The sequence below is a fragment of the Centropristis striata genome, chromosome 2 (genome assembly GCF_030273125.1).
Source record: "Centropristis striata isolate RG_2023a ecotype Rhode Island chromosome 2, C.striata_1.0, whole genome shotgun sequence".
NCBI classification, from domain to species: Eukaryota; Metazoa; Chordata; class Actinopteri; order Perciformes; family Serranidae; genus Centropristis; species Centropristis striata.
The window spans coordinates 8,959,655-8,983,933 of record NC_081518.1 but is presented as its reverse complement, the minus strand read 5'-3'; the positions used below and the strand labels follow the sequence as shown (position 1 = coordinate 8,983,933).

The window sequence follows — 24,279 nt, the reverse complement described above, 5'->3', positions numbered from 1 at the left end:
AGTCAAACTGAACTGAACTGATATCAAACATGTATGGACGACAACAATTGCAGCATTTTATCAAACTTTCAAAAACTTTGGCTCTGAGTAGCTTCGATACGGCTGTGTCTGTTAAATATAACGTTGCTACGGAGTCACATACCTGGTTCCAGTGTCTTTAGCATGTAGCTAGTCCCTTTTGTAACTTTGCAGCGTTATTTCGACAACTTCCTGACGCAGACTGTGCCTATACTGCCCTACAAAGCCTAACTGCAGTAACTACGCAAAGGGTAAAGCTGAGAAAAATTGCTTTAAAGTTTTTTAATGTTTCTTAAATGGCTAGCCAAATGAGTTACAGGTAGGTAAGTGATTTGACACTTATTTGTACATGTATTGATGATGTAATATTGACTTTCTGCAGTTAGGTTTTGTAGGGCAGTTTAGGTTCCTTGGATCTTCTAGTTTCATATGTTACCAGTATCTCCAGTAGCCTGGGTATACCCAGACTGCCTTGCGCGCTCGAATTTAATTTCGAACTGCGGCGGAGTCTGGAAACTAGAGCCGTTTCTTAGCCCTGTTTTAGGGATCCAATCACAGAGCGGGGAGGGACGGCAAGACGATGACGCGTACTACTCGGCACTTGGAAGCTTGTAGTTTTCCGGATCCAACATGTCTGCAGCAGACGCGAAACTCTCTTTAGCTGTAGATGGTGTTTTAAATAGTTTAGAGCGAAAGTTGAAAGGCGAAAGGTCTCTCGGCGGCTCCGCTGAGATCACCGGCGTTATGGTAGCGGGGCTATTAGCGTCGCTAGCGGCTATTAGCTAATAACCCCGCGGACAGCGGAGCCGCCGAGAGGCCCGCAGCAGCTTGATTATTGCCCATAAAATCAGTGGATGTGTGTGGCTGAATGACACGAGGGGGAATAAAGCGTGAAAATAAATAATCTTGCAGAAAGCAAGAACTGGAGGAGCAAAGCAGCAAGCAACACTCTCTCACAGACACACACACAACAAACATCCATTTCTGTTGCTCTACTACGTCATCTGGTATAACTGATCTGATTGGCTAAGAGCTACCTACAGACGCTTTTGATAGACATTCTAAGCGTCCAATAAACGGCTCTGGAGGATCGTAAACCACGCCTCCTCTACGGAAAAATACATTGCTCGTTGCAAGACTAGCCCTCATTTGAGAATAGTCTGGTGTTAGCCAGGCTATATCTCCAGTATATTCCTACAAGTTTAGTAGGTTGGGTAATACCATAAAAGGCATCTGAGGACAGGAAGCCTCATGTAACGCATTGTTCACTTTTGGAAGATACTCCAGTCCCTGTTCTGATTTAATTTAATATTTCACTTTGTTGTAGCAGCGCGCGGGTCAGTGACACAGACTCATAATCACATCCGCTTATTTGTGTGTGGTTTTGGCGCTATGATGTAATTAATTTCCCTGTTATTTGAGTCAAATTGTTTTGACAGTTAACGTGGGCGCAGAGAAAGAAGCACATTAACCTAATGTGAGTAATGTCGACTAAAACAAATAAGTCTGCTTCACCACCACTGTCTGGCATGTCAGAGCTCACAGTGGTGATGACAGAGAGAGAGAGAGAGAGAGAGAGGGCTGGATAGTAGGCCAAGCAGGGGTTATATAAACAAGCTTATTGGACAGGAAGCGCTCTGGCATTAGTGACGCTTAACCCAGCCCTCTCCTTATTCCTTATTAGGAACCTGTGTTTGTGTGTGTGTTTGTGTGTGTCGGCAGGGTGGTGCAAGCTGTTGCATGTGTCAGTCAGTTCAGCTGTGGCCAGCACAGCGATTTGCTGTGTAACTCATCATGCATTGTGGGTTGTGGTGCATCACTGTGACTCACAGGAAGTGATTCGTCCCGCTGGGTGTCCTGTCCTGTTTGGGTGCTAATCCCCTTACAGCATGATGTCATCGGACACAGGAATAGATAGATAGATAGATAGATAGATAGATAGATAGATAGATAGATAGATAGATAGATAGATAGATAGATAGATAGATAGACACACAGCCATATATAAAAAAAAATCTATTAAAACATTATATACAGTAAAACATTATATACAGTAAAACCTACACTTTTATTTCCTTTTAATTTCTAAATTAACCGATCAAGCAATTTCACAAAAACTCAATGAAATCTATAAAAAAGTTATTTAAGTTGTGTTTCAGGATGTCAAACAGTAACCGTACACGTTACTTTTTGCACTGAAAATTATTTGGTTCTTACCAAGATAAAAAAAATGTATATTTATATAGATAGATTAGTTAGATAATGTATCTTCTTTTAAGAATTAATTTCTTTGTGTTCAACATGCTTATTTCTAGATTTAACAATCTTAATTCGAGAAATCTGTTAAGTGAAATTATCTGTCCATGCAGCAAGATAATTTCCCTCAGATTTAGTGTTTTTATCTTGTTTTTAGACACCCCTTTTTTGCAGTGTAGTTTATTAAATGTAGTTCACAGAAGAGTTGTTAAAGTTAATTCAGGTTTTTGTGTGTGTGTGTGTGTGTGTCTAGGCCATATCTCGCTGACCGTTAGTCAGACTGACCTAAGATTTCATATGTGGCTTGCGTATGGCACGAAGGTGTGGATCCTCTATTTTGAAGATTTTTGAATTCATTTTTCCAAATATCATTATTTACGTAGGACGTGTTGCGGCATTGCACTGTTTCTGATCGGACGCCTTTTAGGGGAGCTCCGCCCCATTGTGTGATAGACCTACACCTGGTCAGTAAAACACTCTCTGGATTTCCACATCTGACTCATCTCATCTCTACACTGTAAAAAGAAAATCTGTTTAATTTACTGTAAAATACCGGCAGCTGTGGTTGCCAGAACCATAAAAAATACAGTGAATGGGTTTTTCTACCGTAAATTTAGATGTAAATATCAGCAAAAACTGTAATTTAGACTGAAAAGTCCCTTTATTTTTTAGGTTAATTGTGTCCATGCGACAATATGGTATTTCTCCTTTAATTTGACATGAAACCAGTGTTTTCTACAGTTTAACATTTTTGTCCTATTCCTTGATTTATGGTAATTATAAGCATCTACTGCGGTGATATTCAATTTTTAATTTTACGCCCTATTTCTGGTGCAATTTGACAGCATTTTACTGCAATTTCTACAAAAAAAATTTTCAGTTTTAAAGTGCGCTACAGGGTTCAATTTTCCAATAATATTCAAATAGTTTCCAGCGAATATCAATGTTCAATGTGTATGTGCTGGATGGTGTGCGTACCTTGTGAAAAGTAAGTGTTTTAAGGAGTTGCAGATGTTGTAGTGTGGCATGTACTGCACTAGTAAATCTAAACATGCATGAATGTATGTGGTGTGATTTGGAAAAAGGACGTTCCTTTTTTCTTCCCTTGGTGATCACATCTGAGGATTAAATCCAACCCGAGCTTTGTTTCCGATCTCCTTTGTTCTCAGTCTGATCTTTCTGTCAGAAATCTGAAGAAATGTTCTGTTCTGCTTTTTATTTTAGTTTTCTCTGGCCTCTCTCTGTCTTTGTGCTGTTTGTAGCTGCTGGATCACACAGGATTTAAAATTGGCACAACCCTTCGCCAACAGCTCAAATGGAATTACTTCCCTCCATCTCTTTTCATCTGTCCCTCTCTCTGTTTCTGCCCTCCTTACATACATACAGACACACCTCACACTGACACCAGGGACCTTTTTCATGCTGAGAAAACTCACAGAGAGCTCTCCACTTGGCCCAAAATCTACTAGCGAGGACTCCCAGCGTAGGAGTGAGCTGCAGTATGAATGGAGCAGATGTTTCATGTCTGTGGAAAGGAGGCGGATGAGTGGACTGCTTGATCTGATGCTCTCTTTAGATGTAGTTTTTATTCAATTAAAAAAACTCCCTTTTAGGCACTGAAACACTTATTTTAAGTGAACGCTCCTGTTGATAACTCAAGTCAAAAATACTTTATGCCTTTACTAAATATCCACAGATGAATTGTTTGTGAACTTACTTGCAGCTGGTAAAGCTATAAATAGACCTTGTTCAGGCAGACATTTTGACGTGTCATAGAAGAAAAGCAGATGTGTAATTAATAGCATTAACCATGGCTGCATACCATTTAGATGTGCAAGTTTCAGGGCCTTACCCTACCAAAACTTTTCTTTAACAAGAGTTGAACTAGCTCCTCTTAACTAAGCATGGTATTGGGATGGTAGTTTAAATCCACCTTATTATGATATACTGTCATGGAAAAATTATTAGACCACCTTTGTTTTCTTCAATTTCTTGTTCATTTTAATGCCTGGTACAGCTAAAGGTACATTTGTTTGGACAAATATAATGATAACAACAAAAATTGCTCATAAGAGTTTAATTTAAGAGCTGATATCTAGACATTTTCTAGACTTTTTCTTGATAATAACCAAAATTATTATCAAGGAAACCATAGAAAATGGCTAGAAATCAGCTCTTAAATTATATTACATATCAGATATATATCTATATTTATTCAACAGAAAGTATAATGACAGTACATATAAGACATTACATGGTAGAGATGTATATAATGATAAAACATTTGTTTATACTTATGTTCCTTTCATAATCCTATTAACAATAGACCAATAAATACATTGTATATGTAAATAAGTATACACACAAAAATAAACAAAAATAAATAAATAAATAGGATAATAATTGTAATAAGAGAAGAAAAAGAAGAATAAAACAGGGGAATAATAATATTTTTTTATTTAATTCAGTTGTTTCATATTCAACTTTTCATACGATAATTCCTGATGTTTTGGCAATAAGGTGAGGCAGTCAGAGCAGACACTGGATGAGTCACACAGTGTTTATGGTGAATTTAAATGAACGTCACAGTGATGTGTATGAAGGCGCTGAAGGCTGTTGGAGGTGTGATTATTCACTCGTGCTTTGTGTTTCTACAGTGTGTTGGAGTGCCAAGGTCTTCCGATCGTCAACGGCCAATGTGATCCGTACGCTGCTGTCTCCTTACTGGGACCATCAAGGTCAGAACCTTCACATGACTTGACGTGATTTCACCTGACAAACCCTCTTTTATCACATGTTGAACTTTGGATAAATGTGAGGTTTCATCTCCGTCTGCCTTTCTGCTTCTCTCAGGTCGGAAGCTAAGAAGACCAAAGTGAAGAGAAAAACCAACAATCCACAGTATGAAGAGGTTTTCTATTTTGAGGTGAATATTTCTTTTTTTGTCTGTGTGTGTATTTATTGTAATTGATTTCATAACAGAAAAATATATACAAATTAGAGATAGTTGGTGGAGTTTTTGACATGAGACAAACAAAACATGGGTATAAAATAAATGGCACAGCAACAGAATAGCACTAATTCAGTTTTTAGACATTAAATCAAGAAAAGGTTGCCAGATTTAAAAAAAGATATCCTCTTTAGCAGATATAATGTACCTGATTTTCTCCAAGTGTAATACATTTCCCAGCTCTCTCAACCACATTTCAAATGTAGGAGCCCTTTAAAAAATTAGCTTTCTGGCTAATAATGTTGAAAGGGAGATAGCTTCATAACTACTTTTCACACTATCTGGATTAGGTGAATATTTCTGCGTGTAATTTGTTCAACAGTAACTTGTTTGTCATTGTCGATATGGGATAATTGAGTTTGATACGAATACTGAGTTTCGAGAAGGAAAATTCACTCATTAATATCGGAATAAAAAATAGACTTTTTCTATCTTTATTGCGCACCAATATGTCTAAACAAAGGTAGTCAGAAGGCTGCTTTTTTAAACCAATTACTTTAACAAAAATATTTAAAATGATTATACATCATATAAATCAATACTAGAAATGAAAACAGACAAAATAAAGAAAAAATAAACAATATAAAATGTAAAATTAATGTTTAGTATCAATTCATTGCTGTCTAATGAATACGGAATAAATAGAAATAAAGTAAATATCTGACATAATTTCTAAAAAAACAGCCATGCATTGTTTTCTACACTATGTGTTCTGTAAGAAAGGTTTTCCTATTGGAAAATATATAACCCATGGGCTGATATATAGGTCGGGCTCTTACCATAACTACTGTAATTTTTGATAATCGTGCAATAAAAGTTAAGAAAAAGTAGCAAAAGCAACCTAAAACACATACATGTTTGCAGTATTCATTTTTTCTGAAGGTCTCCTTTAAAAGTAGTCAGTGTCACGCACGTTTTAATATTCATGAGTTTATATTTATAGATATTTTTCAGGCAGACACAAACTCCCTTTCAGACTGCCCCCGTTAACCCTCGCTCACCAGCTTTGACATTTTTGTGTCGCTCCTCCCTCTGGCCTCCCCGCTGCAGCACTAGAAGACAGCAGGACAAGAGTATGATTGATTCGGACAAACCACCAAACAATCTGCTCCATTGATTTCTATCCGACAAGACCGTCTCATTTATTCCAGACCACCACATGAACAGGACTCATACGCTGTGGTGCTTTTCTGCCTGCAGCCCCCCTCTGAGGCCCACGTCCACGCACAAACACAGGCCATCTATCATGTTTCTGTCATGTGGTCGTCCTTTTTTTTCATTGTTTCAAACTTGATGTTCTCATCGTTTCAAACTTACATGGACCCTGCAGCCACATTCTGATCTCTGATAGCTCCCATTGGGACTCAAATCTGTCAGATAGTGAGCTTAGAGCTTGAATTGGGTCATTCCAGCCTGATTAAAAACTGGGCTATTCATGTCAACAAATAGCTGCAATGAAAGTAAATAAAGTTTTTCAAACTGCATAAGGGCATTGCATGAACCTTGTGATGTCTCATTAAGGGATGCATCTTAAATTTTATTATGATTGATTAATCGGATGATTTTTTTTCCTAGTTGATTTTTACAAAGTTGGAAAATAGTGTCATGGGTGTTATACTTGCATTTTTTTTATTCTGCAACAGTAAGAAAAAATGGCATCATATATAGAGTTGAAACAATGACACTAAGTTGTGGAATAGAATTTTTTTTTTCTGCATGTCTGCATGTGTTTTCTGCACTTTTTCACTCAATCCATCGAAATGCAAAAAAATAAAAATAATATCTCAAAATAAAATAATTTGTAAGGTCGCTTTCCTTTTTCAATGCCAAATTGAATCTATAATGTCAAAACTTTCCTGTCGCTGTTATTGGTATTGTGCTGATTAATCAACTAACTGTCTGAGCTGCAGTCTCAGTATTCTGTTTCAGCTTCCACCAGCCTGTTTTTCGGGATGTAAATGATCTTGTAACTAAACCAGGAAGAAATATTGCCTTCTACATGGTTTGTGCTAAATTTCTCCGTGTCCACTTCCAGGTGACACGGCCGTTAAGCTACACAAAGCGGCAGTTTGACGTTGAAGAGGAGGACGTGGACAAGCTGGCACTGAGGTGAGCTGGCAGCTGTCTTAACAGGCTTTGAGGAGAGTGTGTCACTATCAGTGCTAAAGCTTCTCCCTCGTCTGAACTGTCCCCTGTGTTTGTGTTCAGGGTGGATCTGTGGAACGCCAGCAACCTGAAGTTCGGGGACGAGTTCCTGGGAGGTGTTCGAGTTCCTCTGCGGGTGTTGGGTCAGGCTGGTGTCCATGACGCATGGTGAGAGGAACATCACTCACTCTGCCAATCACAATCACTCCCTCTGCTTTATGTTTTTTTCCACTGAACGAGTGCTGCATGTGCCCAGCTGGGGCTGGGTGCGTTTGATTTCATCATCATGGTCCATTGACATTCTGAGCATGTGTTGCCACAGCAACAGCAGCAACACTGACAACAGACCTTCTTTAAACTTTGGGTAGATTTCACTGAGCATGAATCCTCTTTTCCAGCATTACTGACCCAACAGAGCCTGTTTTTGTATTCTGTTTATTTTGGAAAACTTCACAGAGGAATACTGCTTTGGAAAGCTGAACAATGAGAGTAAGAATTGGGCAATCAGTGCAGTACAATTCACAGTGGAATAATCAACCCCTTACATTCAATGAGAACATATTCAGTTACACAATTTTCTAGATTTTATATGTGGCAGTTCCGCCTCTTTTGTTCTCCACATGGACTCGTTACCTGCAGTCAGCCATAGCCAGCGCGGATATGATCTGTCAATATTACTCAGACTACAAACGGAAACCTGTGGCCTGCAGGTCCTGCATGCATGTGCACAGACAGACAGACAGACAGACAGAGTACTTTTAGAATCCCTGAGGGAAAATCGTGTTGTCTTAGCAGCAGGTGACTGAGAAAGTTAAAAACTACAATATTACAAAGTAAGAAACAAAAAGTAACACAAGACGGGATATGTACAGGGGGCTAATTCATGGTGAAAGTCAAACTGGGCAACAAAGTGACATAAGTACAAAAAGTATTTTTGCATATGTGCAAGATTGTATGTGCAAGATATTCAGTCTGGTTCTATTGCTACATGTTTGGCATGTGCTGAGGTGTTAAAAAGTCTGATTGCACGTATCTTATTTTAAAATAAAACATCAATGAAGCACAGAGGAAAATTAGCATTCACTTGGAGTCATGCTGGTGGCCACCCAAGGAATCCAAATTCCAATATTCACTCTCGTTTTTCCTCGGTTTTGGTCTGCACCAACTACTGAGGGAAATATCTGGCAGAAGAGAAAGAGAAAAGTTTCAATCTCCTGAAACAAACTTGCAAGGTCTAGCACCAAAACGTAGCCAATGAATGTATTTTGCAAATAAGACAGTGTACCAGAGTTTGTTTTTGCAACTTTTGATTTGGTAGTTCCACTCCCATGAAATAGATGTGCAAAGTATTCTGCTGAAAGTGAGAATGAACCAAAACAATAAGCTGAAAGATGCTAAAACAAAAAAAAAGTATTCTAAAAAAAAGTATTCTACTGAAAGCGAGAATGAACCAAAACAATAAGCTAAAAGATTCTAAAACGCCTCGTAAAGCTGAGGGAAACTGCAAAATTATGTGATATTACATCCAGGAACACCTTCCACATCACATTAGTTTTCATCTGTTAATCTCAAAATATTGATTAATGCAGTGTTATTTCACTTCTGTTTCATCCTGGTCGTTTTTTCTTCTCCAGGTACTTTCTTCAGCCGAGGGAGAACGGAGGGAAGTCTGTGAAGGTAGAAGAGCTCGGCTCTCTGCGTCTGAACATCGTTTACACAGAGGACCACGTCTTCCCCTCCGAACACTACACTCCCCTCAGAGAGCTGCTGCTGCACTCTGCTAACGTAGAGGTACGTGAACATGAACTCACACATGTTGTTTACTGCTTTACACTTCACTGTTTGAACACCTCAGGTTTACCGCTCGCCCCTCTCTGTCCAGCCCGTGTCGTCGTCCACAGCTCACACTCTGGGGGAAGTGTGTCGAGAGAAACAAGAAGCCGCCATTCCCCTCGTGCGTCTGTTTCTCCACTACGGCAAGATTGTGCCTTTTATCAGCTCCATTGCTCACGCCGAAGTCAACCGCACACAGTGAGTGTACCATTGCAGCTCAACAACTAAATAATACTTGTCACAATTCAGTTAATAAAGTATAAAGAGGCCTTACATGTTGTAGAACTTACCACTTTTTGCTGTGTTGTCTTTCTTAGCCTTAATATGAGTATATTTCTTTATTATAAGCCAGCTAAGTGTTGTATTTCTGGCGTTTGTAATGAATGAATGTCACCACTAAATCGGGTGTGACATATAATTATTCTTGAATCATTTTAATTAAGTCAACTGTAGAAATTAGGTCATCATCTTGTTTATGAAACCAGCTTAGCATTTTTTCTTGACTGTGACAATATAGGCAGCCACAGCAATGTAATTTATTGTGGATATTAAATAAGCCTCAAAAATCATGTTATTTATTAAACCGCAGTGTAAAAAAAACACCCTGTTGCAGTGTTGCTTTTGTAAGGGAAAGGTGGAAGGAACTGAATCTCAAGTATTTTCTGGTGGATTTTACTTAAAAGTATTTATCTGAACTGAGGCTTTATGTATTTATTTGTCAATATAATTATTTATATATATATATATATTTCTATGAAGCCCCAGTAATAATTTATGGAATTGTTCTGCTTGTTGTTGGGGTTGCACGAGGGGAAAAGGGAGCACTGGAGAAGGATATAAAAAGTATTTGCATTGGATTGTTGCACCCTGATAGTTGTGCATACTGAAAAATAAAAATTGCCTTTAAAAATAAAAACCCACACTCTGTCTCTGTGCGTAGGGATCCTAACACCATTTTCCGAGGAAACTCGCTGACTTCCAAGTGCATTGATGAGACCATGAAGCTGGCAGGAATGCACTATCTGCAAGTCACGCTCAAACCCATTATAGATGAGGTACGGCACTGTCACACTTCCATGTTTGTTTGTTTGTTTGTTTACACTCATTTTAACCATCCTGTCATGTTTTTTTTAAATCTGCTTCTGCTTGGCTTAATAAGTGTAATCAACATATAAAATGAAAATGGTTAATTTCACATATCAGTGTCATGTAAAATCATTGTATTTTATATGTAGGTATTTCCAATATTAATTAATTAAAAAAAAGTTTTAACCTGCATTTTTTAATGGAAAACAAGTGAATTATGCTCATTGAACCATGATCTGTGATAAAGATCACCATTGTACTAAATATTGATTGAAATGGTTAGTAATTGAGTTAATGATGAAATAGAAACAATGTTTATTGGAATTTTTTGGTTTATGATACTTTTGGATAATTAAACATGTCAAATTGACCCACAGACATTATTGCTGTTCCTGAGAAATGAACATAACAGTTAATCATTGCTCTATCAGATATGAATTGAATACCTTTGTGAATATTGACAGATCTGCACAGAACACAAACCCTGTGAAATTGACCCAGTGAAGCTCAAAGAGTCGGAAAACCTGGACACAAACAGGGTGAGAACATCAAGTGTCCATGTGTGTTTGTGTGTTTGTGTGCTGTCAGCGTGCATTATCTGACACATCTGCACCACCTCTCCTCTTCAGGAAAACCTCCGTCAGTACGTGGACCGTATCTTCAACGTTATCACCACATCTGGCGTCCGCTGTCCCACCGTCATGTGTGATATCTTCTTCTCTCTGAGAGAGTCCGCTGCCACCCGTTTTCAAGGTAACCCACCTCCTGAATGACTCGCAGAGAGATGGAGGAAAGAAGGCGAGCTGCTGTTAGAGAACAGGAAACAGACAATAAAGAGCAGGATGTGCAAAATGTCCAAGGACACTTTCTTCTTTCTTGTGCTCTGCTATTTGTGTCAAACCTGAAAGCACTTAAGCCTCCCACACACTCATTATGGTTGTGTGGAGTATGTGCACCCACTGTCACATGCTGTGCTGCCTCCTGTTGGCCGTCACAGAGCACTGCAGTCGCAGGAGGAATAAACAGTGGTGGAAGAAGTATTCAGATCCCTTAGTTAAATAAAAGTACTAATACTGAAATTACTCCACTGCAAGTAGAAGTCCTGCATTTAAAACTTACTGAAGTAAAAGTACTAAAGTATCAGCATTAAAATTTACTTAAAGTATCAAAAGTAAAAGTACCCGTTATGCAGAATGGATCTCCTCATATTGTTTTATATATTCCAAATATTTTATTGGATTATTATTATTGATGCTTTTATGTAAGGAGTGTTTTAATTTTGTAAATATAGGACTAATTTTAACTACTTAATATACTGTTATGAGATTTAACTAGATACATGTCTAATCACTTTAAATGTATCATGTTTTTATGTTAAATCTCAACCTGAAAAGTAACTAAAGCTGTCAGCTAAATGTAGCGGAGTAAAAAGTGCAATATTTGCCTCAAAATGTAGTGGAGTAGAAGTATAAAGTTGTATTAAATGGAAATACTCTTGTAAAGTACAAGTACCTCAAAATTATACATAAGTACAGTACTTGAGTAAATGTACTTAGTTACATTCCACCACTGGGAATAAATATTGTTGTTGTTATCAGGGTTTGTATATGTCTTGACAGTTCTAAAAATGTTTTGTTTTCAATTTCAGAAATATGCTTTAATTTGAATATAGTGCCTAAAAAAATCCTGATTATCAACATAATCCGTTGTGTCAACGTACATTGATTGCTTTATGTTTTTGCTGGTATTCATATTAACTATTATGATGTGATGATAAACACTTCAGCAGTCTAAATATTTTTGCTTTAGGTACCATGGAGGTGCTTGAATTTTACTCGTAGTTAGTTATCAGTTGAAATTGAATTCATTTTCTGTATAATTCAGACAGCACATTGAATAAATCTTCCGGACCGACTGTATATGTGTTGTCTTGGATATAATGTAAGCAAGTATAACATGTGTGATAAATCCCTGTTGTCTGCTCTCTAGTTGACCAAGATGTCCGATACACGGCGGTGAGCAGTTTCATTTTTCTGCGTTTCTTCGCTCCCGCCATCCTCTCCCCCAACTTGTTCCATCTACGGCCGCACCATCCAGTGAGTCTGAATTTTAAACACCAAACCAACATGTATACATATGCACATAAGTGGTGCTGAAGATATTTAGCTAAAAATGTAAAAATCTTGAGTTCAAAGTTAATTGTAGAACTTGGAAACAGAATATTTCAATTATGTAACACAGTTTTCCTCAGCAGAGGTTGTTTTGTTAGAATCTTTTTTGTTATTTATTTCTCTCTCTATTATTTTTTTTCGTATGTTCAAATTTCCAAGCTGGCTTTTAGCATTCATTTTTGCCTTTCAAACAGTAAATTCTTGCTTGTATTACCCTGCCAGTTCAAGGTTTAGACTTTATTTCATATTACTGCTTTCATGATGTGTTTAAGAGTGATATCTGACCTCAAGATTGTTTATTTTTTGTCTCGCTAGGATCCCGCCACCTCTCGAACCCTCACCCTCATCTCCAAGACGATCCAGACCCTGGGAAGTCTCGCCAAGTCCAAATCTGTGAGTGTATTCGTCTGTTTTCATTCCTGTAACTAAACTAGACATTAATTGCATATCAGTGACAAAAGTTAAGTTCACCCTTTGCTAATCTTCCTCTGTGTCCCTCTACTTTTATTCCTTTTCAAGGCCAATTTCAAAGAGTCTTACATGGCTGCGTTTTACGACTACTTCAATGAGCAGAAATATGCAGACGCTGTGAAGAATGTGAGTGTTTCCTCGTTACACGCAATAAATCCCTGCCAGTTTGCAGACACGCAATCAAATATTCTCTTTGTCTCGTGTGTCAGATGACGATAAACTCACATGAATAAAACAGTGGAGACGTTTGAAAAGAACTGAATGAAAATGTGGAGTGGATAGAAGGATGTCAAAGCCTGATTTTCATGGTTGGATTTCGCATGAGGGGGAAGAAAAGTTACAGCCACAATAATTATGTTGATATATGACATATTTAACTTCTCTCCACAGTTCCTGGACCTGATCTCCACCTCTGGGAAATGGGATCAGAAGAGTATCGAAACACCAATCATGCTCAAAGAGGGGTAAGGAGCCAACTTATTGTTAAACAGATACAGATACACCTAATAAATAAAAAGTCTATAAACTTTTTCAACAGCACTGCTAAGAAGTCCTACACATGTTTAGAGAATTTATGGAACTGTCATTTGTAGAACTTGTCTTACATACTGTGGCTGTTACCGTAACGTCTGTCATCTTTTCACTGCTAATTCAGCAGCTTGAATGTTTGTCTTCTTCTTGCTTTATTAAGGTTTTCCTGGCACTTGTTTCTAGCTTTAGACAGCTGAGTTGACAATTGAGGCTTAACTGTCCACACATACTTTGACATTTTGGGAAATATTTGCATTCTGCTTTCAATCCATTCTTAATCCCCCCAAGTCTTCATTTTTAACGCACAGATTACCTCTTAAGTGTCATTTATAGATGTGCAAGGCTGCCTGAGGAATTGATGTAACATAGTATAAAATGAGTGAGAGGTCAGGGTGGATGCTCGAACAAACATGGAAGTTTTACCCCGGAAGTCCTGTGAAAATGTCTCAATTGTACTGTTTTTTAACTCCAAACTAGGGATGGGAATAATTAATCAATGAACGATTATTTGTTAAGAATTTGTGGAACGTGGAATTTTTTAATCGATCTGTGTATTGTTTAATTTTAATTTTATCTCTGACTGCATATCAGTACCGTACATCAATAAACCAATGAGCTGAGAATTAAGCTGGATAAAGCTCCAGTTTGCAAACTGAAAGCATCAATAACAATTATAAAACTCACAGAAATACAGGAGTATTAATTTGGGCAAAACTAGCTTACTGTATCAAACCTGGCTAGCATGAATACTGAGTTTAATTTGATCCAAAAACTTTTTTAAACACAAAACACATTTAAATATGCAAGATTACTGTGAAAACCAGCCTCATGCCTCTTCGGGGGCTAAAACATAAAACATTGAACTCCTTGACATTATCTTTACAGTTTAATCTCACTTGAGTTAGTTTTATGATCGACAGGATCAAGTCTCTTTTGGTCCTTTCAAAATAAAAGCGACCGTTATCAAAACAGGCTTTTGCATAGTATTGTATATATTTGTTTATTTTGCACATGTATGCATGCAGCAATTAATGGATTAATTGATTGTTAACACTATAGATAATTGAGTTGGCAGCGTTTTTCCAAACGCACATCCCTACTCCAAACCACAATGTTTTCCTAACCTTAACCAAGTAGATTTTTTATGAATTTACAACAATAATCACGTGTCCAGTATGTGACGAGCTGGGAGTGCTTTTATCACACAGAAGATATCATTCTTCTTATCGAATTCTTTACTAGAAAGCGAAAAAAACAGTATTTCCCAAATAGTCAAACTGTTCCTTTAAGTTATCACTGAAGTGGAGCTGGATTTTTCCACTTTTCCACACTTGAGCCCTCATGGTGTGTCTCAATAAGATACACCCGACACTGGACAACACATGGGCTGTTGTTTTGATGATATTTCTAACGAGGCTGTAAAGGCGAGGAGAGTCTCCAGTTTAACGTAGCTGTGCCAGCGTCTCGCTCATCTACATCCCCACCCTCTTTTTGTCTCTGCTACCGGGCGTAGGAGTGTAAAACTCACTATAAAGAGGATTGATGGGAAGGGGTCAAAAGGCACGAAGGGCAGGTAAGAGCTTCGCTATATGAAGGCTTTGCCCTTGTGACCCCCTGTGTTTGCACTGTAAACCCCCTCCGCCCCCGAAACCAAGCCGGCCGTTTTCTCTCCCACCAACATCATGCGCTACTGTAGATGCTGCTGCACTTTACTTTATATCTGACCTCGAATCGCACTGTGTGATGAATATTAGCCTCTCTGCATTGAAATGGCAGTAGACTGGTGCACACAGTGACTGTGCCGGTATAAAGTAAAGTGTTAACCTTGATGCCTTTAAGCCCTCACTAGTGCTGATCTAGATCCTCGCCGTGCCAGACATGCTTGGTGTGACAGTGACAGCAGGGGTTGGTTACTGTACAAACATTTCTGGGATCTCATATCTGCCCGCATCCTGCCCCTTTATACCCCCTCTGTCCACACTGTGACCATATCACTACCACGTCACGGCAGACGTGGAACCAGCACGTTCTTGGCTCACTAGTGAGAGAAAGAGTTCAAGTCTTCCTGCGGGAGAGTCGTAACTTTGTTGTTTATAACCCTGACGCTTCATATTTCATGTATGCTACGGCCCTCAAGCGCTAAAACATAAACATCCTGGTGTTTACTCTCCCTGAAAGGACCATACCGGTGGTTTTGCATGTTTTAGCTCATTAACAACAAAAAGTGGGTATATCTCACATTACTGTCACACATTTTCCAAAATGTAACATCATTTATTTGGATTGATTTCAAGTTACAGGCTGGTTCAAGTTATTTTAATACAGTGTGATAATTAACTTCCTTGAGATAGGTAATCCAACATGTATTTATTGATTTAATGCTTAATCAGTTGCGAGCTGAGAAGCACGGCATTCTTGAGCTTTTAAACGTGGTCGTATAAAATCAAACCAAGAATTTTAAAAGCAAGCAAATATGAACGTTTCTGTTAGAATTTCAATGTGAATTTCTTGCCGTTTAACGATTATTTTTCATCATTGAACAATCTTCTGATTATTATTATTATTATTATTATTATTAATCAAAAAATATTTTGATCCATAAAATGCTAAAAAATAGTGACACTTTGAATGCGATGTCTTTCAAATTATTATACAACCAGCCGTCTTTACAATTTTTTTTTTAAATTTAAAATTAGTATACAAGGTCAAGGGATTCATACAGACATGTGAAGGAACATAATACACCTGATAAAATAAATTAAAAAGAAAGCAAATGAAATAGAAGAAATAAAGAAAAATACAAATAAACAATAAATAGAAATAAATTCAAAAATAATAAAAAAAATACTGTAAGTGTTATTGTTACAGAATCGTTGCCAATAATCTTATTAATCAAATTATTTCAAATCAGCTTGTTTCAGCTTTAATTTAAAAAAGTGAAGCCCATCCTTCAACACACCGACAAGAAGCCCTCTGTCTGACTGCATATCACCATATGACGTTAAAATATACAGAAACCTTAATGTAAACGTGATATGATTTATTCAGTGTGATGGATTAGCTGTCTCAAGTTTCCTGTCTGCTGAAACAGAGGGGAGACCCGAGGCTATTTGGAAGGAAATCAGTCTAAAATTCTGTCAAAAAGTCATGAGTGATTTGTAGGTAATGGGGTAAAACATGCAAAAACACGGGTACCTTTGATCTGCTGACCCATCTCCTTTATGACTCATAGACTGTTAAATCTATGAGAGCTGTACTGAAGTGTTGTACATGTACAGCACCGATTAAAACAAGTAACTGCAAGCATGTAAATGGAATGATAAATGTAGATGAATGACTGCACAGGATTCCTTTAAACCAGAATGAAATCGTGGTTACCAATGCTTTTATGCAAAGTCATGAACTTAAACTCTTAAACTCTTTCCCATTTAGCACTGTAGATATATATAAGGGATGCATTCTGCCAGAGAAATAAAAAATATGGTGATATGAGCTATTCTGTCAAGGTTTTCAGTGGTTGATTTCTCTCACTCTATTTGTCTTCAGATTTATGATAAAGAGGGCACAGGGGAGAAACCGGTTTGGAATGAAGAACTTCAAGAAGAGATGGTTTCGCCTCACCAATCACGAGTTTACCTACCACAAAACGAAAGGTGAGGTCAGAGGTCTCCCAGGATCTCCTTACAGTTGCATTGTTTCCTCGTCTGTTTATGTCGTTGTGTGTGCTTGTGCAAGAATCAGCAGGAGGAAAGGGAATCTGCTGAACGCACATTTAGCCTGAACAAAATGTGCGTTCAACACATGTGTTGGAGATTAAGTTACTGAGCAGGCAAAACATTTGTGCTGCATGCAAACGTGCTCAGGCCAAAATATATTTTTAAAAAGCTGTTTCTGAATCCCACACTACATCAAGTATTCTCAAAATTAGTCTGTAGACTCAAAAAGACTTTAATTATTTAGTTTTATTGCGCTGTTGATAGACTCTGCTGTTGTCTGACTCTTGTGTGTTTCCATTTTTGTCCAGGTGAGGGCGCTCTGTGCAGCATTCCCATAGAGAACATTCTGGCTGTAGAGAGGCTTGAAGAGGAGTCTTTCAAGATGAAAAATGTAAGGACCCCACACAGCTGTGAAATCTCTGGAGTTTTGAGCATTTGGCCCGATTCACTCCTATAAAAGTTTAGATTCTTCCCTCACTTGTTCTTCTTCTTCCTCCCTCCTCCAGATGTTCCAGGTCATTCAGCCGGAGCGGGCGCTCTACATCCAGGCCAACAACTGCGTGGAGGCGCGTGATTGGATCGACATCCTGACCAAAGTCAGCCAGTGCAACCGCAAACGCCTAAGCACCTACCATCCTTCAGCCTACCTCAACGGCCACTGGCTCTGCTGCAAGCTCTCGGCGGACACGGCCTCCGGGTGCACCCCCTGCACCGGGTATGTCAAGTTGCCAAAAAATGTGATCTGGAATCAGGTTCCTTCCCTTTGTTTCCACTCTCTCATCCTCCTGTGTGCATCTGTTTTCAGCGGCCTCCCGGCAAACATCCAGCTGGACGTAGACGGCGACAGAGAGACCGAGAGGATTTATTCCCTGTTCAGCACATACATGAGCAAACTGATCAAGATGCAAGGTTAGACGCTGACTAGAGTGTTTTTAAAGTCCCTTTCCACTCAAAAATGTGTTTTTCTTAGGATTATGTCCCCTAACACAGGAGTTCCCAAACTTATCCTCTGGCTTCATAGCTTGACTCAGCCCCCTGTTGCAAATTTGATTAAAATGACATGTACATTATAATGGCAAATATTTAAAAAAATCAAACATACAGCTTTTTAATATATTTTCCCTATTTTTTTTATGAATAATTCATTTTATTAATAATTAATAATTCCTTGTCATTTCTGTTACTGTTTCTTGATATTTAACAGTAATATTAACAGTAAACATATTATTTTAGAATTTTTCTCTTTTGTTAGGCCCATTTATTCTTTATATTCAATGTCTTCTGTTATAAAATACATATTTAGAGACATATATTGAATAACAGTGCCTTAACATGTCTCATCTTTATTATACTGACTTTAATCTGTACAGAGTTTGTCAGTAGAAAGGTGTTTTCACATTCCTCTGCTGAAGGGGGAGATGTCAGTGCACTTTACTATTATTCAAACGTATTGCTGGTAAGCTAGATAAGGTATATGACTAATTGAAAGCCATTTTTTATCAAGCCGTTATTTACCAGTCAACCTAGAATTAGTGGTGATGATGGGAGGGCTAGAAGCCAGATGAGGGAGAAAGAGTAGATGTGCCTCCAGCCCCTTTTCAAAGTTTCTTTTTCACTTTTTATGTGGGAAAACCGTGTTAAACAAAATAGTAACCATAGTATATAACCACACATTTTACATACTTTACATACTTTAAAATGTGTCTAGAGAGGGACTTAAAGTGTTTTTAAGCATGCATGTGTATGCTTGCATAATTTCCAGGTTAATTTTCACATTGTCCTGTGTTCTTCTGTGTCTCACTCTACTGTCTGTCCACCCTGCAGAGGCCTGTGGCAGTAAGTCTGTGTACGACGGGCCCGAACAGGAGGAGTACTCCAGCTTTGTCATCGATGACCCCCAGGAGACCTACAAAACCCTGAAACTAATTGTTTCAGCCGTGCAAACCTTGGAGCAGCAGCACACCAAGTACAAGCGTGACAAGTTCAAGAAGACAAAGATAGGCAGCCAGTATGTGATTCTGTTTTGTATTTATACCTGTAGCTCAGGTCGTGTGTGTTGTTAATGTATATAAAATGCAATCCAGGCTGAGAACTGGTTGGAGAAAGGTTAAGAGTAAAATTGTGTTCAGTACAGAGCAACTTCCCCTGTGGCCCAGCAGGTGGTGCAGTCGTACAGTCCACATTTGGCTGTAAAAATCAATATGTACAAAGTATGAAATGGAGCTCTTTTTAACATTTCAAACAACATATTGTGGTGTCATAATTTTGGCCTCCAGCTCTGCTCAGCACCTGGTCATCTTAAAGGGAAAAATTGTGACTTATGATTTATTTTTAGCCTCTGTAATGTCCCGCCAAAAAATAAACACGTTCTTTCTCTTTGTTTCCTCAGGGAGCATCCGATTGGAGACAAGAGTTTTCAGTGCTACATCCGCCAGCAGTCTGAGAGCTCCACCTACTCCATCTAGCCCCGTGTACTGTCTCTATGATGCCCAGAACCAGCATATTTTCTTAACTGCAAAAAAAAAAGCCATCTTAACAATGCTTCATGTCTAGCATTCAGTTTTAAATCTCTATTTTTCCTTAAAAAAAGGTTTATAAAAAAGTCATTCAGGTGAGATGATTTTTACTTATTTCCAATACAGCGTATCCATGCTTCACTTTTTTATGAAGACTTTTCTGGAAGCAAGAGATGCTGTTTTGGAAACAAGCGTCACCTGGAGTGGCTTATTTGTTCAGCTTTAAGGGGAAAAAAGAGTTTTAAGAGTCAATACCAGACTGAACGAGCTGTGAAGATGGACTTTTTTGTGCAGTGACTCAAGATGCATCGCTCCAAATTTGGAGAACAGACCTCAGATCAGCATGAGAGATAGAGGAACAGTTGTGGAGGAAAGGAGGGATACGAATGAAGAGATAATCATACCATTCATCTATTTGGGTCTCCTGTGATGAGAGAACAAAGAAACGTTTTCACTGGACAGTTTTGACAGTGACCAACACGCACTTTAATCGCCTCCAAATCTATGGATGAACAAGCCTCGCAGCACACTTTCAAAAAGCTTATTTTATCTGTTTGATTTGTATTTGGTTATTTTAATGGTTGACATGTTGAAATGTTCCGTTGTATTTCACTCCAGAAGGAAGGAAGGACTGTAATTTTTCCCCTCTTTGGGTGGTGTTGTCCCCCTTTTTTATTTCTATTTTTTTTGTTTTATTTTGTCCCCAACCTCCTCAGGAAGGCTGTGAAGGTCGAGGGCACACAAGAAGGGATTGTCGGGACCAAGCACAGCCGAAAGCAGCTTGACGTTAGCTATCAATTTCATCCCTCATTTTTAATCCTCATCATCAACGTGTTAACAGATGTTTCGGCTCAAGTTTTCATTTGAAGCCTTGTTCTGTTGTGGTTGGATATCATGCTCCTGTGTAACCAGTACCCGGGTTAAAGGAATAGCTTTGTGACACAGAGTCCAACAAACCCACAGATGCCTTTTTAAAAAAATATTTATTGGTGTCAAGTTGCAGCTTCTCTTTTAAGTAAGACAAAATACACTGAATGACCAACTTCAGAACCATTTTCTGTTGATATCAGGGCCAGATTATTCCATGATGTGTGTGCTGTTGACTCCCACAATCTGTGAATTGTGAAATTGTGCATAAGCACAAATATCTTCAGTAAACGCATTGTGTCACCACAACATAAACTGAAATAATAATGTTCTTAGAATATATGCTTTATTAGGTACACCTGTTCAATTTGTTGAAATTCAGCTGTCAGAAAGAAAGCAAAGAAAGAAAGAAAGAAAGAAAGAAAGAAAGAAAAGGGATGCATTATTATTATTATTATTATTATTATTAATATTATTATTATTATTATTATTATTATTATTAATTAACTGTGTTGTTATTATTTTTAGACATGCATTAATGGAGAGATGTCCCAGTGAGGTGGCTGTCTAAAAATGTGAGACCAATATTCACTCTCTTTGTAACTCGGTTTTGTTGTCCACATATCCTGCTGACAAACAAACAAACAAACAAACAAACAAACAATCTCCTTGCAGACTTTTTGGTTGTATTGGATCGTATTAGACAGAACAGGTGTACATAATAAAATAACAATAGAGTTTGTGCAATATGTTTTGTGCATAAAGGATGAATCAATACACTTTGTTATTAACTAAATTACAGTTTTTGGACTACTAGGTGGTTTTGCCCATTGGGTGAGATGCACAGTTGCAGGTTCATATGAATATTTTCAGAGGAAAACTGTGTATTTTGCTGCTTTTAAGAGGTGCTGATATTTGTTCCTGACATCAAGTAACAATTTCGGCATATGTTTGTTTCACTCTGTGTAAGTAGACAAAGTCAAACTATTCCTTCAACTATGACAAAGCAGAGTTCACACAGCTCATTGACAAGGACGGTTTTTAGCTTCACTTCTTAATAACTGATATACTAACATTTTAACCAGTCTTGTCTCAAGTTATGATTGTGAAATGGATAGTGTGTTACTGGTTGTTGCCCTGTTGGCTGCCTAATAATTTTCTGTTTTGTGAGTTAGCTCTGTCTTACTTCGGAAAGCTGCGCCCTGTTAGTTTAAAACCTATTTATATGCATTCCTCTGAGAAACTGCCTGCTGTGAATCTTACCAGTCAGCACCTGAGAGTCTGTTGAAGGTACAGGATTTATTGTTGTTAACCAGTTGTGTTGTGTTGTTCCACGCTTCCCACTCTCATTGGCGTCAATATTCATCAGCACTCACTCTCGCCAAAAAAAAAACATGCATGTGAAGTATAGTTGTAGTCACAGCGACGGTAGCCTCCACAGTCACGTCTGTGCGACCAGGTGACTACAAACCATGATAAAAATTTTGTATTTTCCAAAACGAAGTACCTGGTTATGTAGCCTCATGGGTGCTCCCGTGATCACAGGATTCCAAACAGTGCCAGTCATCACTTTTATAAAATTCTCTTTTTGAAAAACAAACAAAAAAATCATTGTTTAGATATGTTTTTTTTTTATAAATATATATATATCTCAAAACTATACTGTTTTAAAAACAGACGAGCAATTATTCCGATGACATCTTTTTTCTTTGTCGAATGTGTTGATCTATGAACTGTAAGGAAGGTTCTCAACAGTTTGACTCTGTTTTCTATCTTTGTCTTGTCATACAGAAATCTCGCTGTGTATCTGAATCGAGTGACTGAGGTGTGTGTATGTGTGTGTGTGTGTGTGTGTGTGTGTGAGTTTAGTGCGTACGTGCGTGTTTGTGAGTGTGCATTTGTCAGTATGTGCATGAGTGACTGACATGACGGGTTGTATTGCCAATTGGATTACCCCAGTGTTACAGGTCAGGAAAGGCAGAGCCCAACTTGTTAAAAAAAGAGAAAATCACTGCCTGTAATCAAACTAAAGACTGTAGGAGTGTGAGAACACTGTTACTGTACTCTGGCCTGATCTGGTGTATCTCCTCTTTCCTCTTGTAAAGAACCACTGTTCCATTTCAAGGAACCTTTGCCAATATATACTCCACTCATTTTATGTATGTAACTCAGTAATAACATTGATGGAAGGAGCAGCATTGCTGTAACCTCTGAACTTTAGTGAGTGTTTGTTTCCACCAGTTACTAACTCTCCTCAGGTTTATGAAACTCAGCACTGCGTGTGGTTTTTTGTTGCCGAGAACGAGGAGACTCAGACATGTGATGTCTAAACCACCAAACAGCTGTGTCTCTCATCCCTAACTTGGTAATCTTATTTATTATCACTTTAAGCAAAACCTTCCCAGAAACATCAGCTGAGTTGGTGCCAGTTACAGTAACGGCAACTCCTCCATCCCCAAAGCCCACAAAGGAATGACTTATGCAATAATGGTGTTTCAGCATGCAATAATGATAACAACCCCACAATAAGACCATTGAATTATAACAAATGATCAACGCACATCTGCTGACCTTTTGCAGTAAAATTCCTCCTCAGATAAACACATACTATAAAGGGAGAACAGTGTATTTTGTACAAATATTTTAAAAGTATTAAAATAAGCCTGTTATATGTGTACATAAACAGTTGAATGAATGGTGAAAATGTGATGTGTTTTTTTCCCCTGAATAACTAAATGAAACCAATATTAATGCAAATTTGGTGTCAGTGTCATTTTTTTAAACAGCGTCTCTAAATTATACTGTGCAGACTCACATCAAGAGCTTCATTTTTGTTTGAACTAGTAAAGACATTTTGGTAAAATAAGATTTCGATGTTTGTGTGTTTAGCTGTGGTGCAGATACATTTATGATGTCTTTATGTGTCCATTGTTTCATTATTTCACACCTCCTTTAACAGCATACATTTTGAACTGACAACAGGAAACAGCACAGGTGTAATCAATAACATAAATTCATATCCTGGTTCGGATTATAAGGACAGACGGAACAAGGCTTTTATTATTTTTATTACTTCCACTGATGCATTTCCTTCCAGGAAAAGTTCAGCATCTATAATGGATTTCAGACAAATGCTTTCTAAATGATGTCAAGTTATTTCCCAGTGGTCCACTGGCTTTTTAATTTACTATCATGTACAGTGAATCATCACATCCCCTCCTCCCCTCCCCCCACAGCTTTAAATGCATGTCAAGTTTAATGAAAATTACCACAAACTGTTTGCAAATGTCATCTAAATGCATTCAGTCATTGGCCTAGTTGGTCTTGCACTTACTGCATTTTATGCCTATGCGGGTCTGCGTGAATGGTGAAGATAAAAAGACCCCGAGTCCAAGTCTTTCAATGGAACAACATCCATGAAGAAATGTTGATGAGTTTGTACCATAGTGCATCCATTTTTGAATATTATTAGCAGACTATGTAACATGGCAGATGAGAATTACCAAACCATAACATAAAGCCATTTTTTGTCCCCAACCGATATTGCAGAATAATGTGATTCACTGTACATGACGGTAGTGTTGAACCCTCTGAGAATCAACATGTAGTCTGGACATCTTATTGTGGAAATATACTGTTTGGTTGCATTGTTCTAAAAA

At 38.1% G+C, this 24,279-nt stretch overlaps 1 protein-coding gene across 1 annotated transcript in view; it reads left to right on the top strand.

The window, feature by feature from the left end:
* The window catches only part of rasa3 (RAS p21 protein activator 3), a 49,181-nt gene extending 29,401 nt beyond the window's left edge, over positions 1-19,780 (top strand). The window contains exons 6-24 of the mRNA XM_059346163.1: positions 4,932-5,012; positions 5,128-5,200; positions 7,320-7,393; positions 7,493-7,597; positions 9,064-9,220; positions 9,312-9,460; positions 10,203-10,317; positions 10,813-10,887; positions 10,978-11,101; positions 12,338-12,444; positions 12,835-12,912; positions 13,039-13,116; positions 13,381-13,454; positions 17,068-17,179; positions 17,551-17,628; positions 17,744-17,952; positions 18,043-18,146; positions 19,062-19,245; positions 19,627-19,780. Of these exons, the coding sequence (XP_059202146.1) occupies positions 4,932-5,012; positions 5,128-5,200; positions 7,320-7,393; positions 7,493-7,597; positions 9,064-9,220; positions 9,312-9,460; positions 10,203-10,317; positions 10,813-10,887; positions 10,978-11,101; positions 12,338-12,444; positions 12,835-12,912; positions 13,039-13,116; positions 13,381-13,454; positions 17,068-17,179; positions 17,551-17,628; positions 17,744-17,952; positions 18,043-18,146; positions 19,062-19,245; positions 19,627-19,702 (2,053 nt within the window). The 3' untranslated portion in view covers positions 19,703-19,780. The remainder of the gene's footprint in view (positions 1-4,931; positions 5,013-5,127; positions 5,201-7,319; positions 7,394-7,492; positions 7,598-9,063; positions 9,221-9,311; positions 9,461-10,202; positions 10,318-10,812; positions 10,888-10,977; positions 11,102-12,337; positions 12,445-12,834; positions 12,913-13,038; positions 13,117-13,380; positions 13,455-17,067; positions 17,180-17,550; positions 17,629-17,743; positions 17,953-18,042; positions 18,147-19,061; positions 19,246-19,626) is intronic.
* Positions 19,781-24,279: the final 4,499 nt, after the last annotated feature.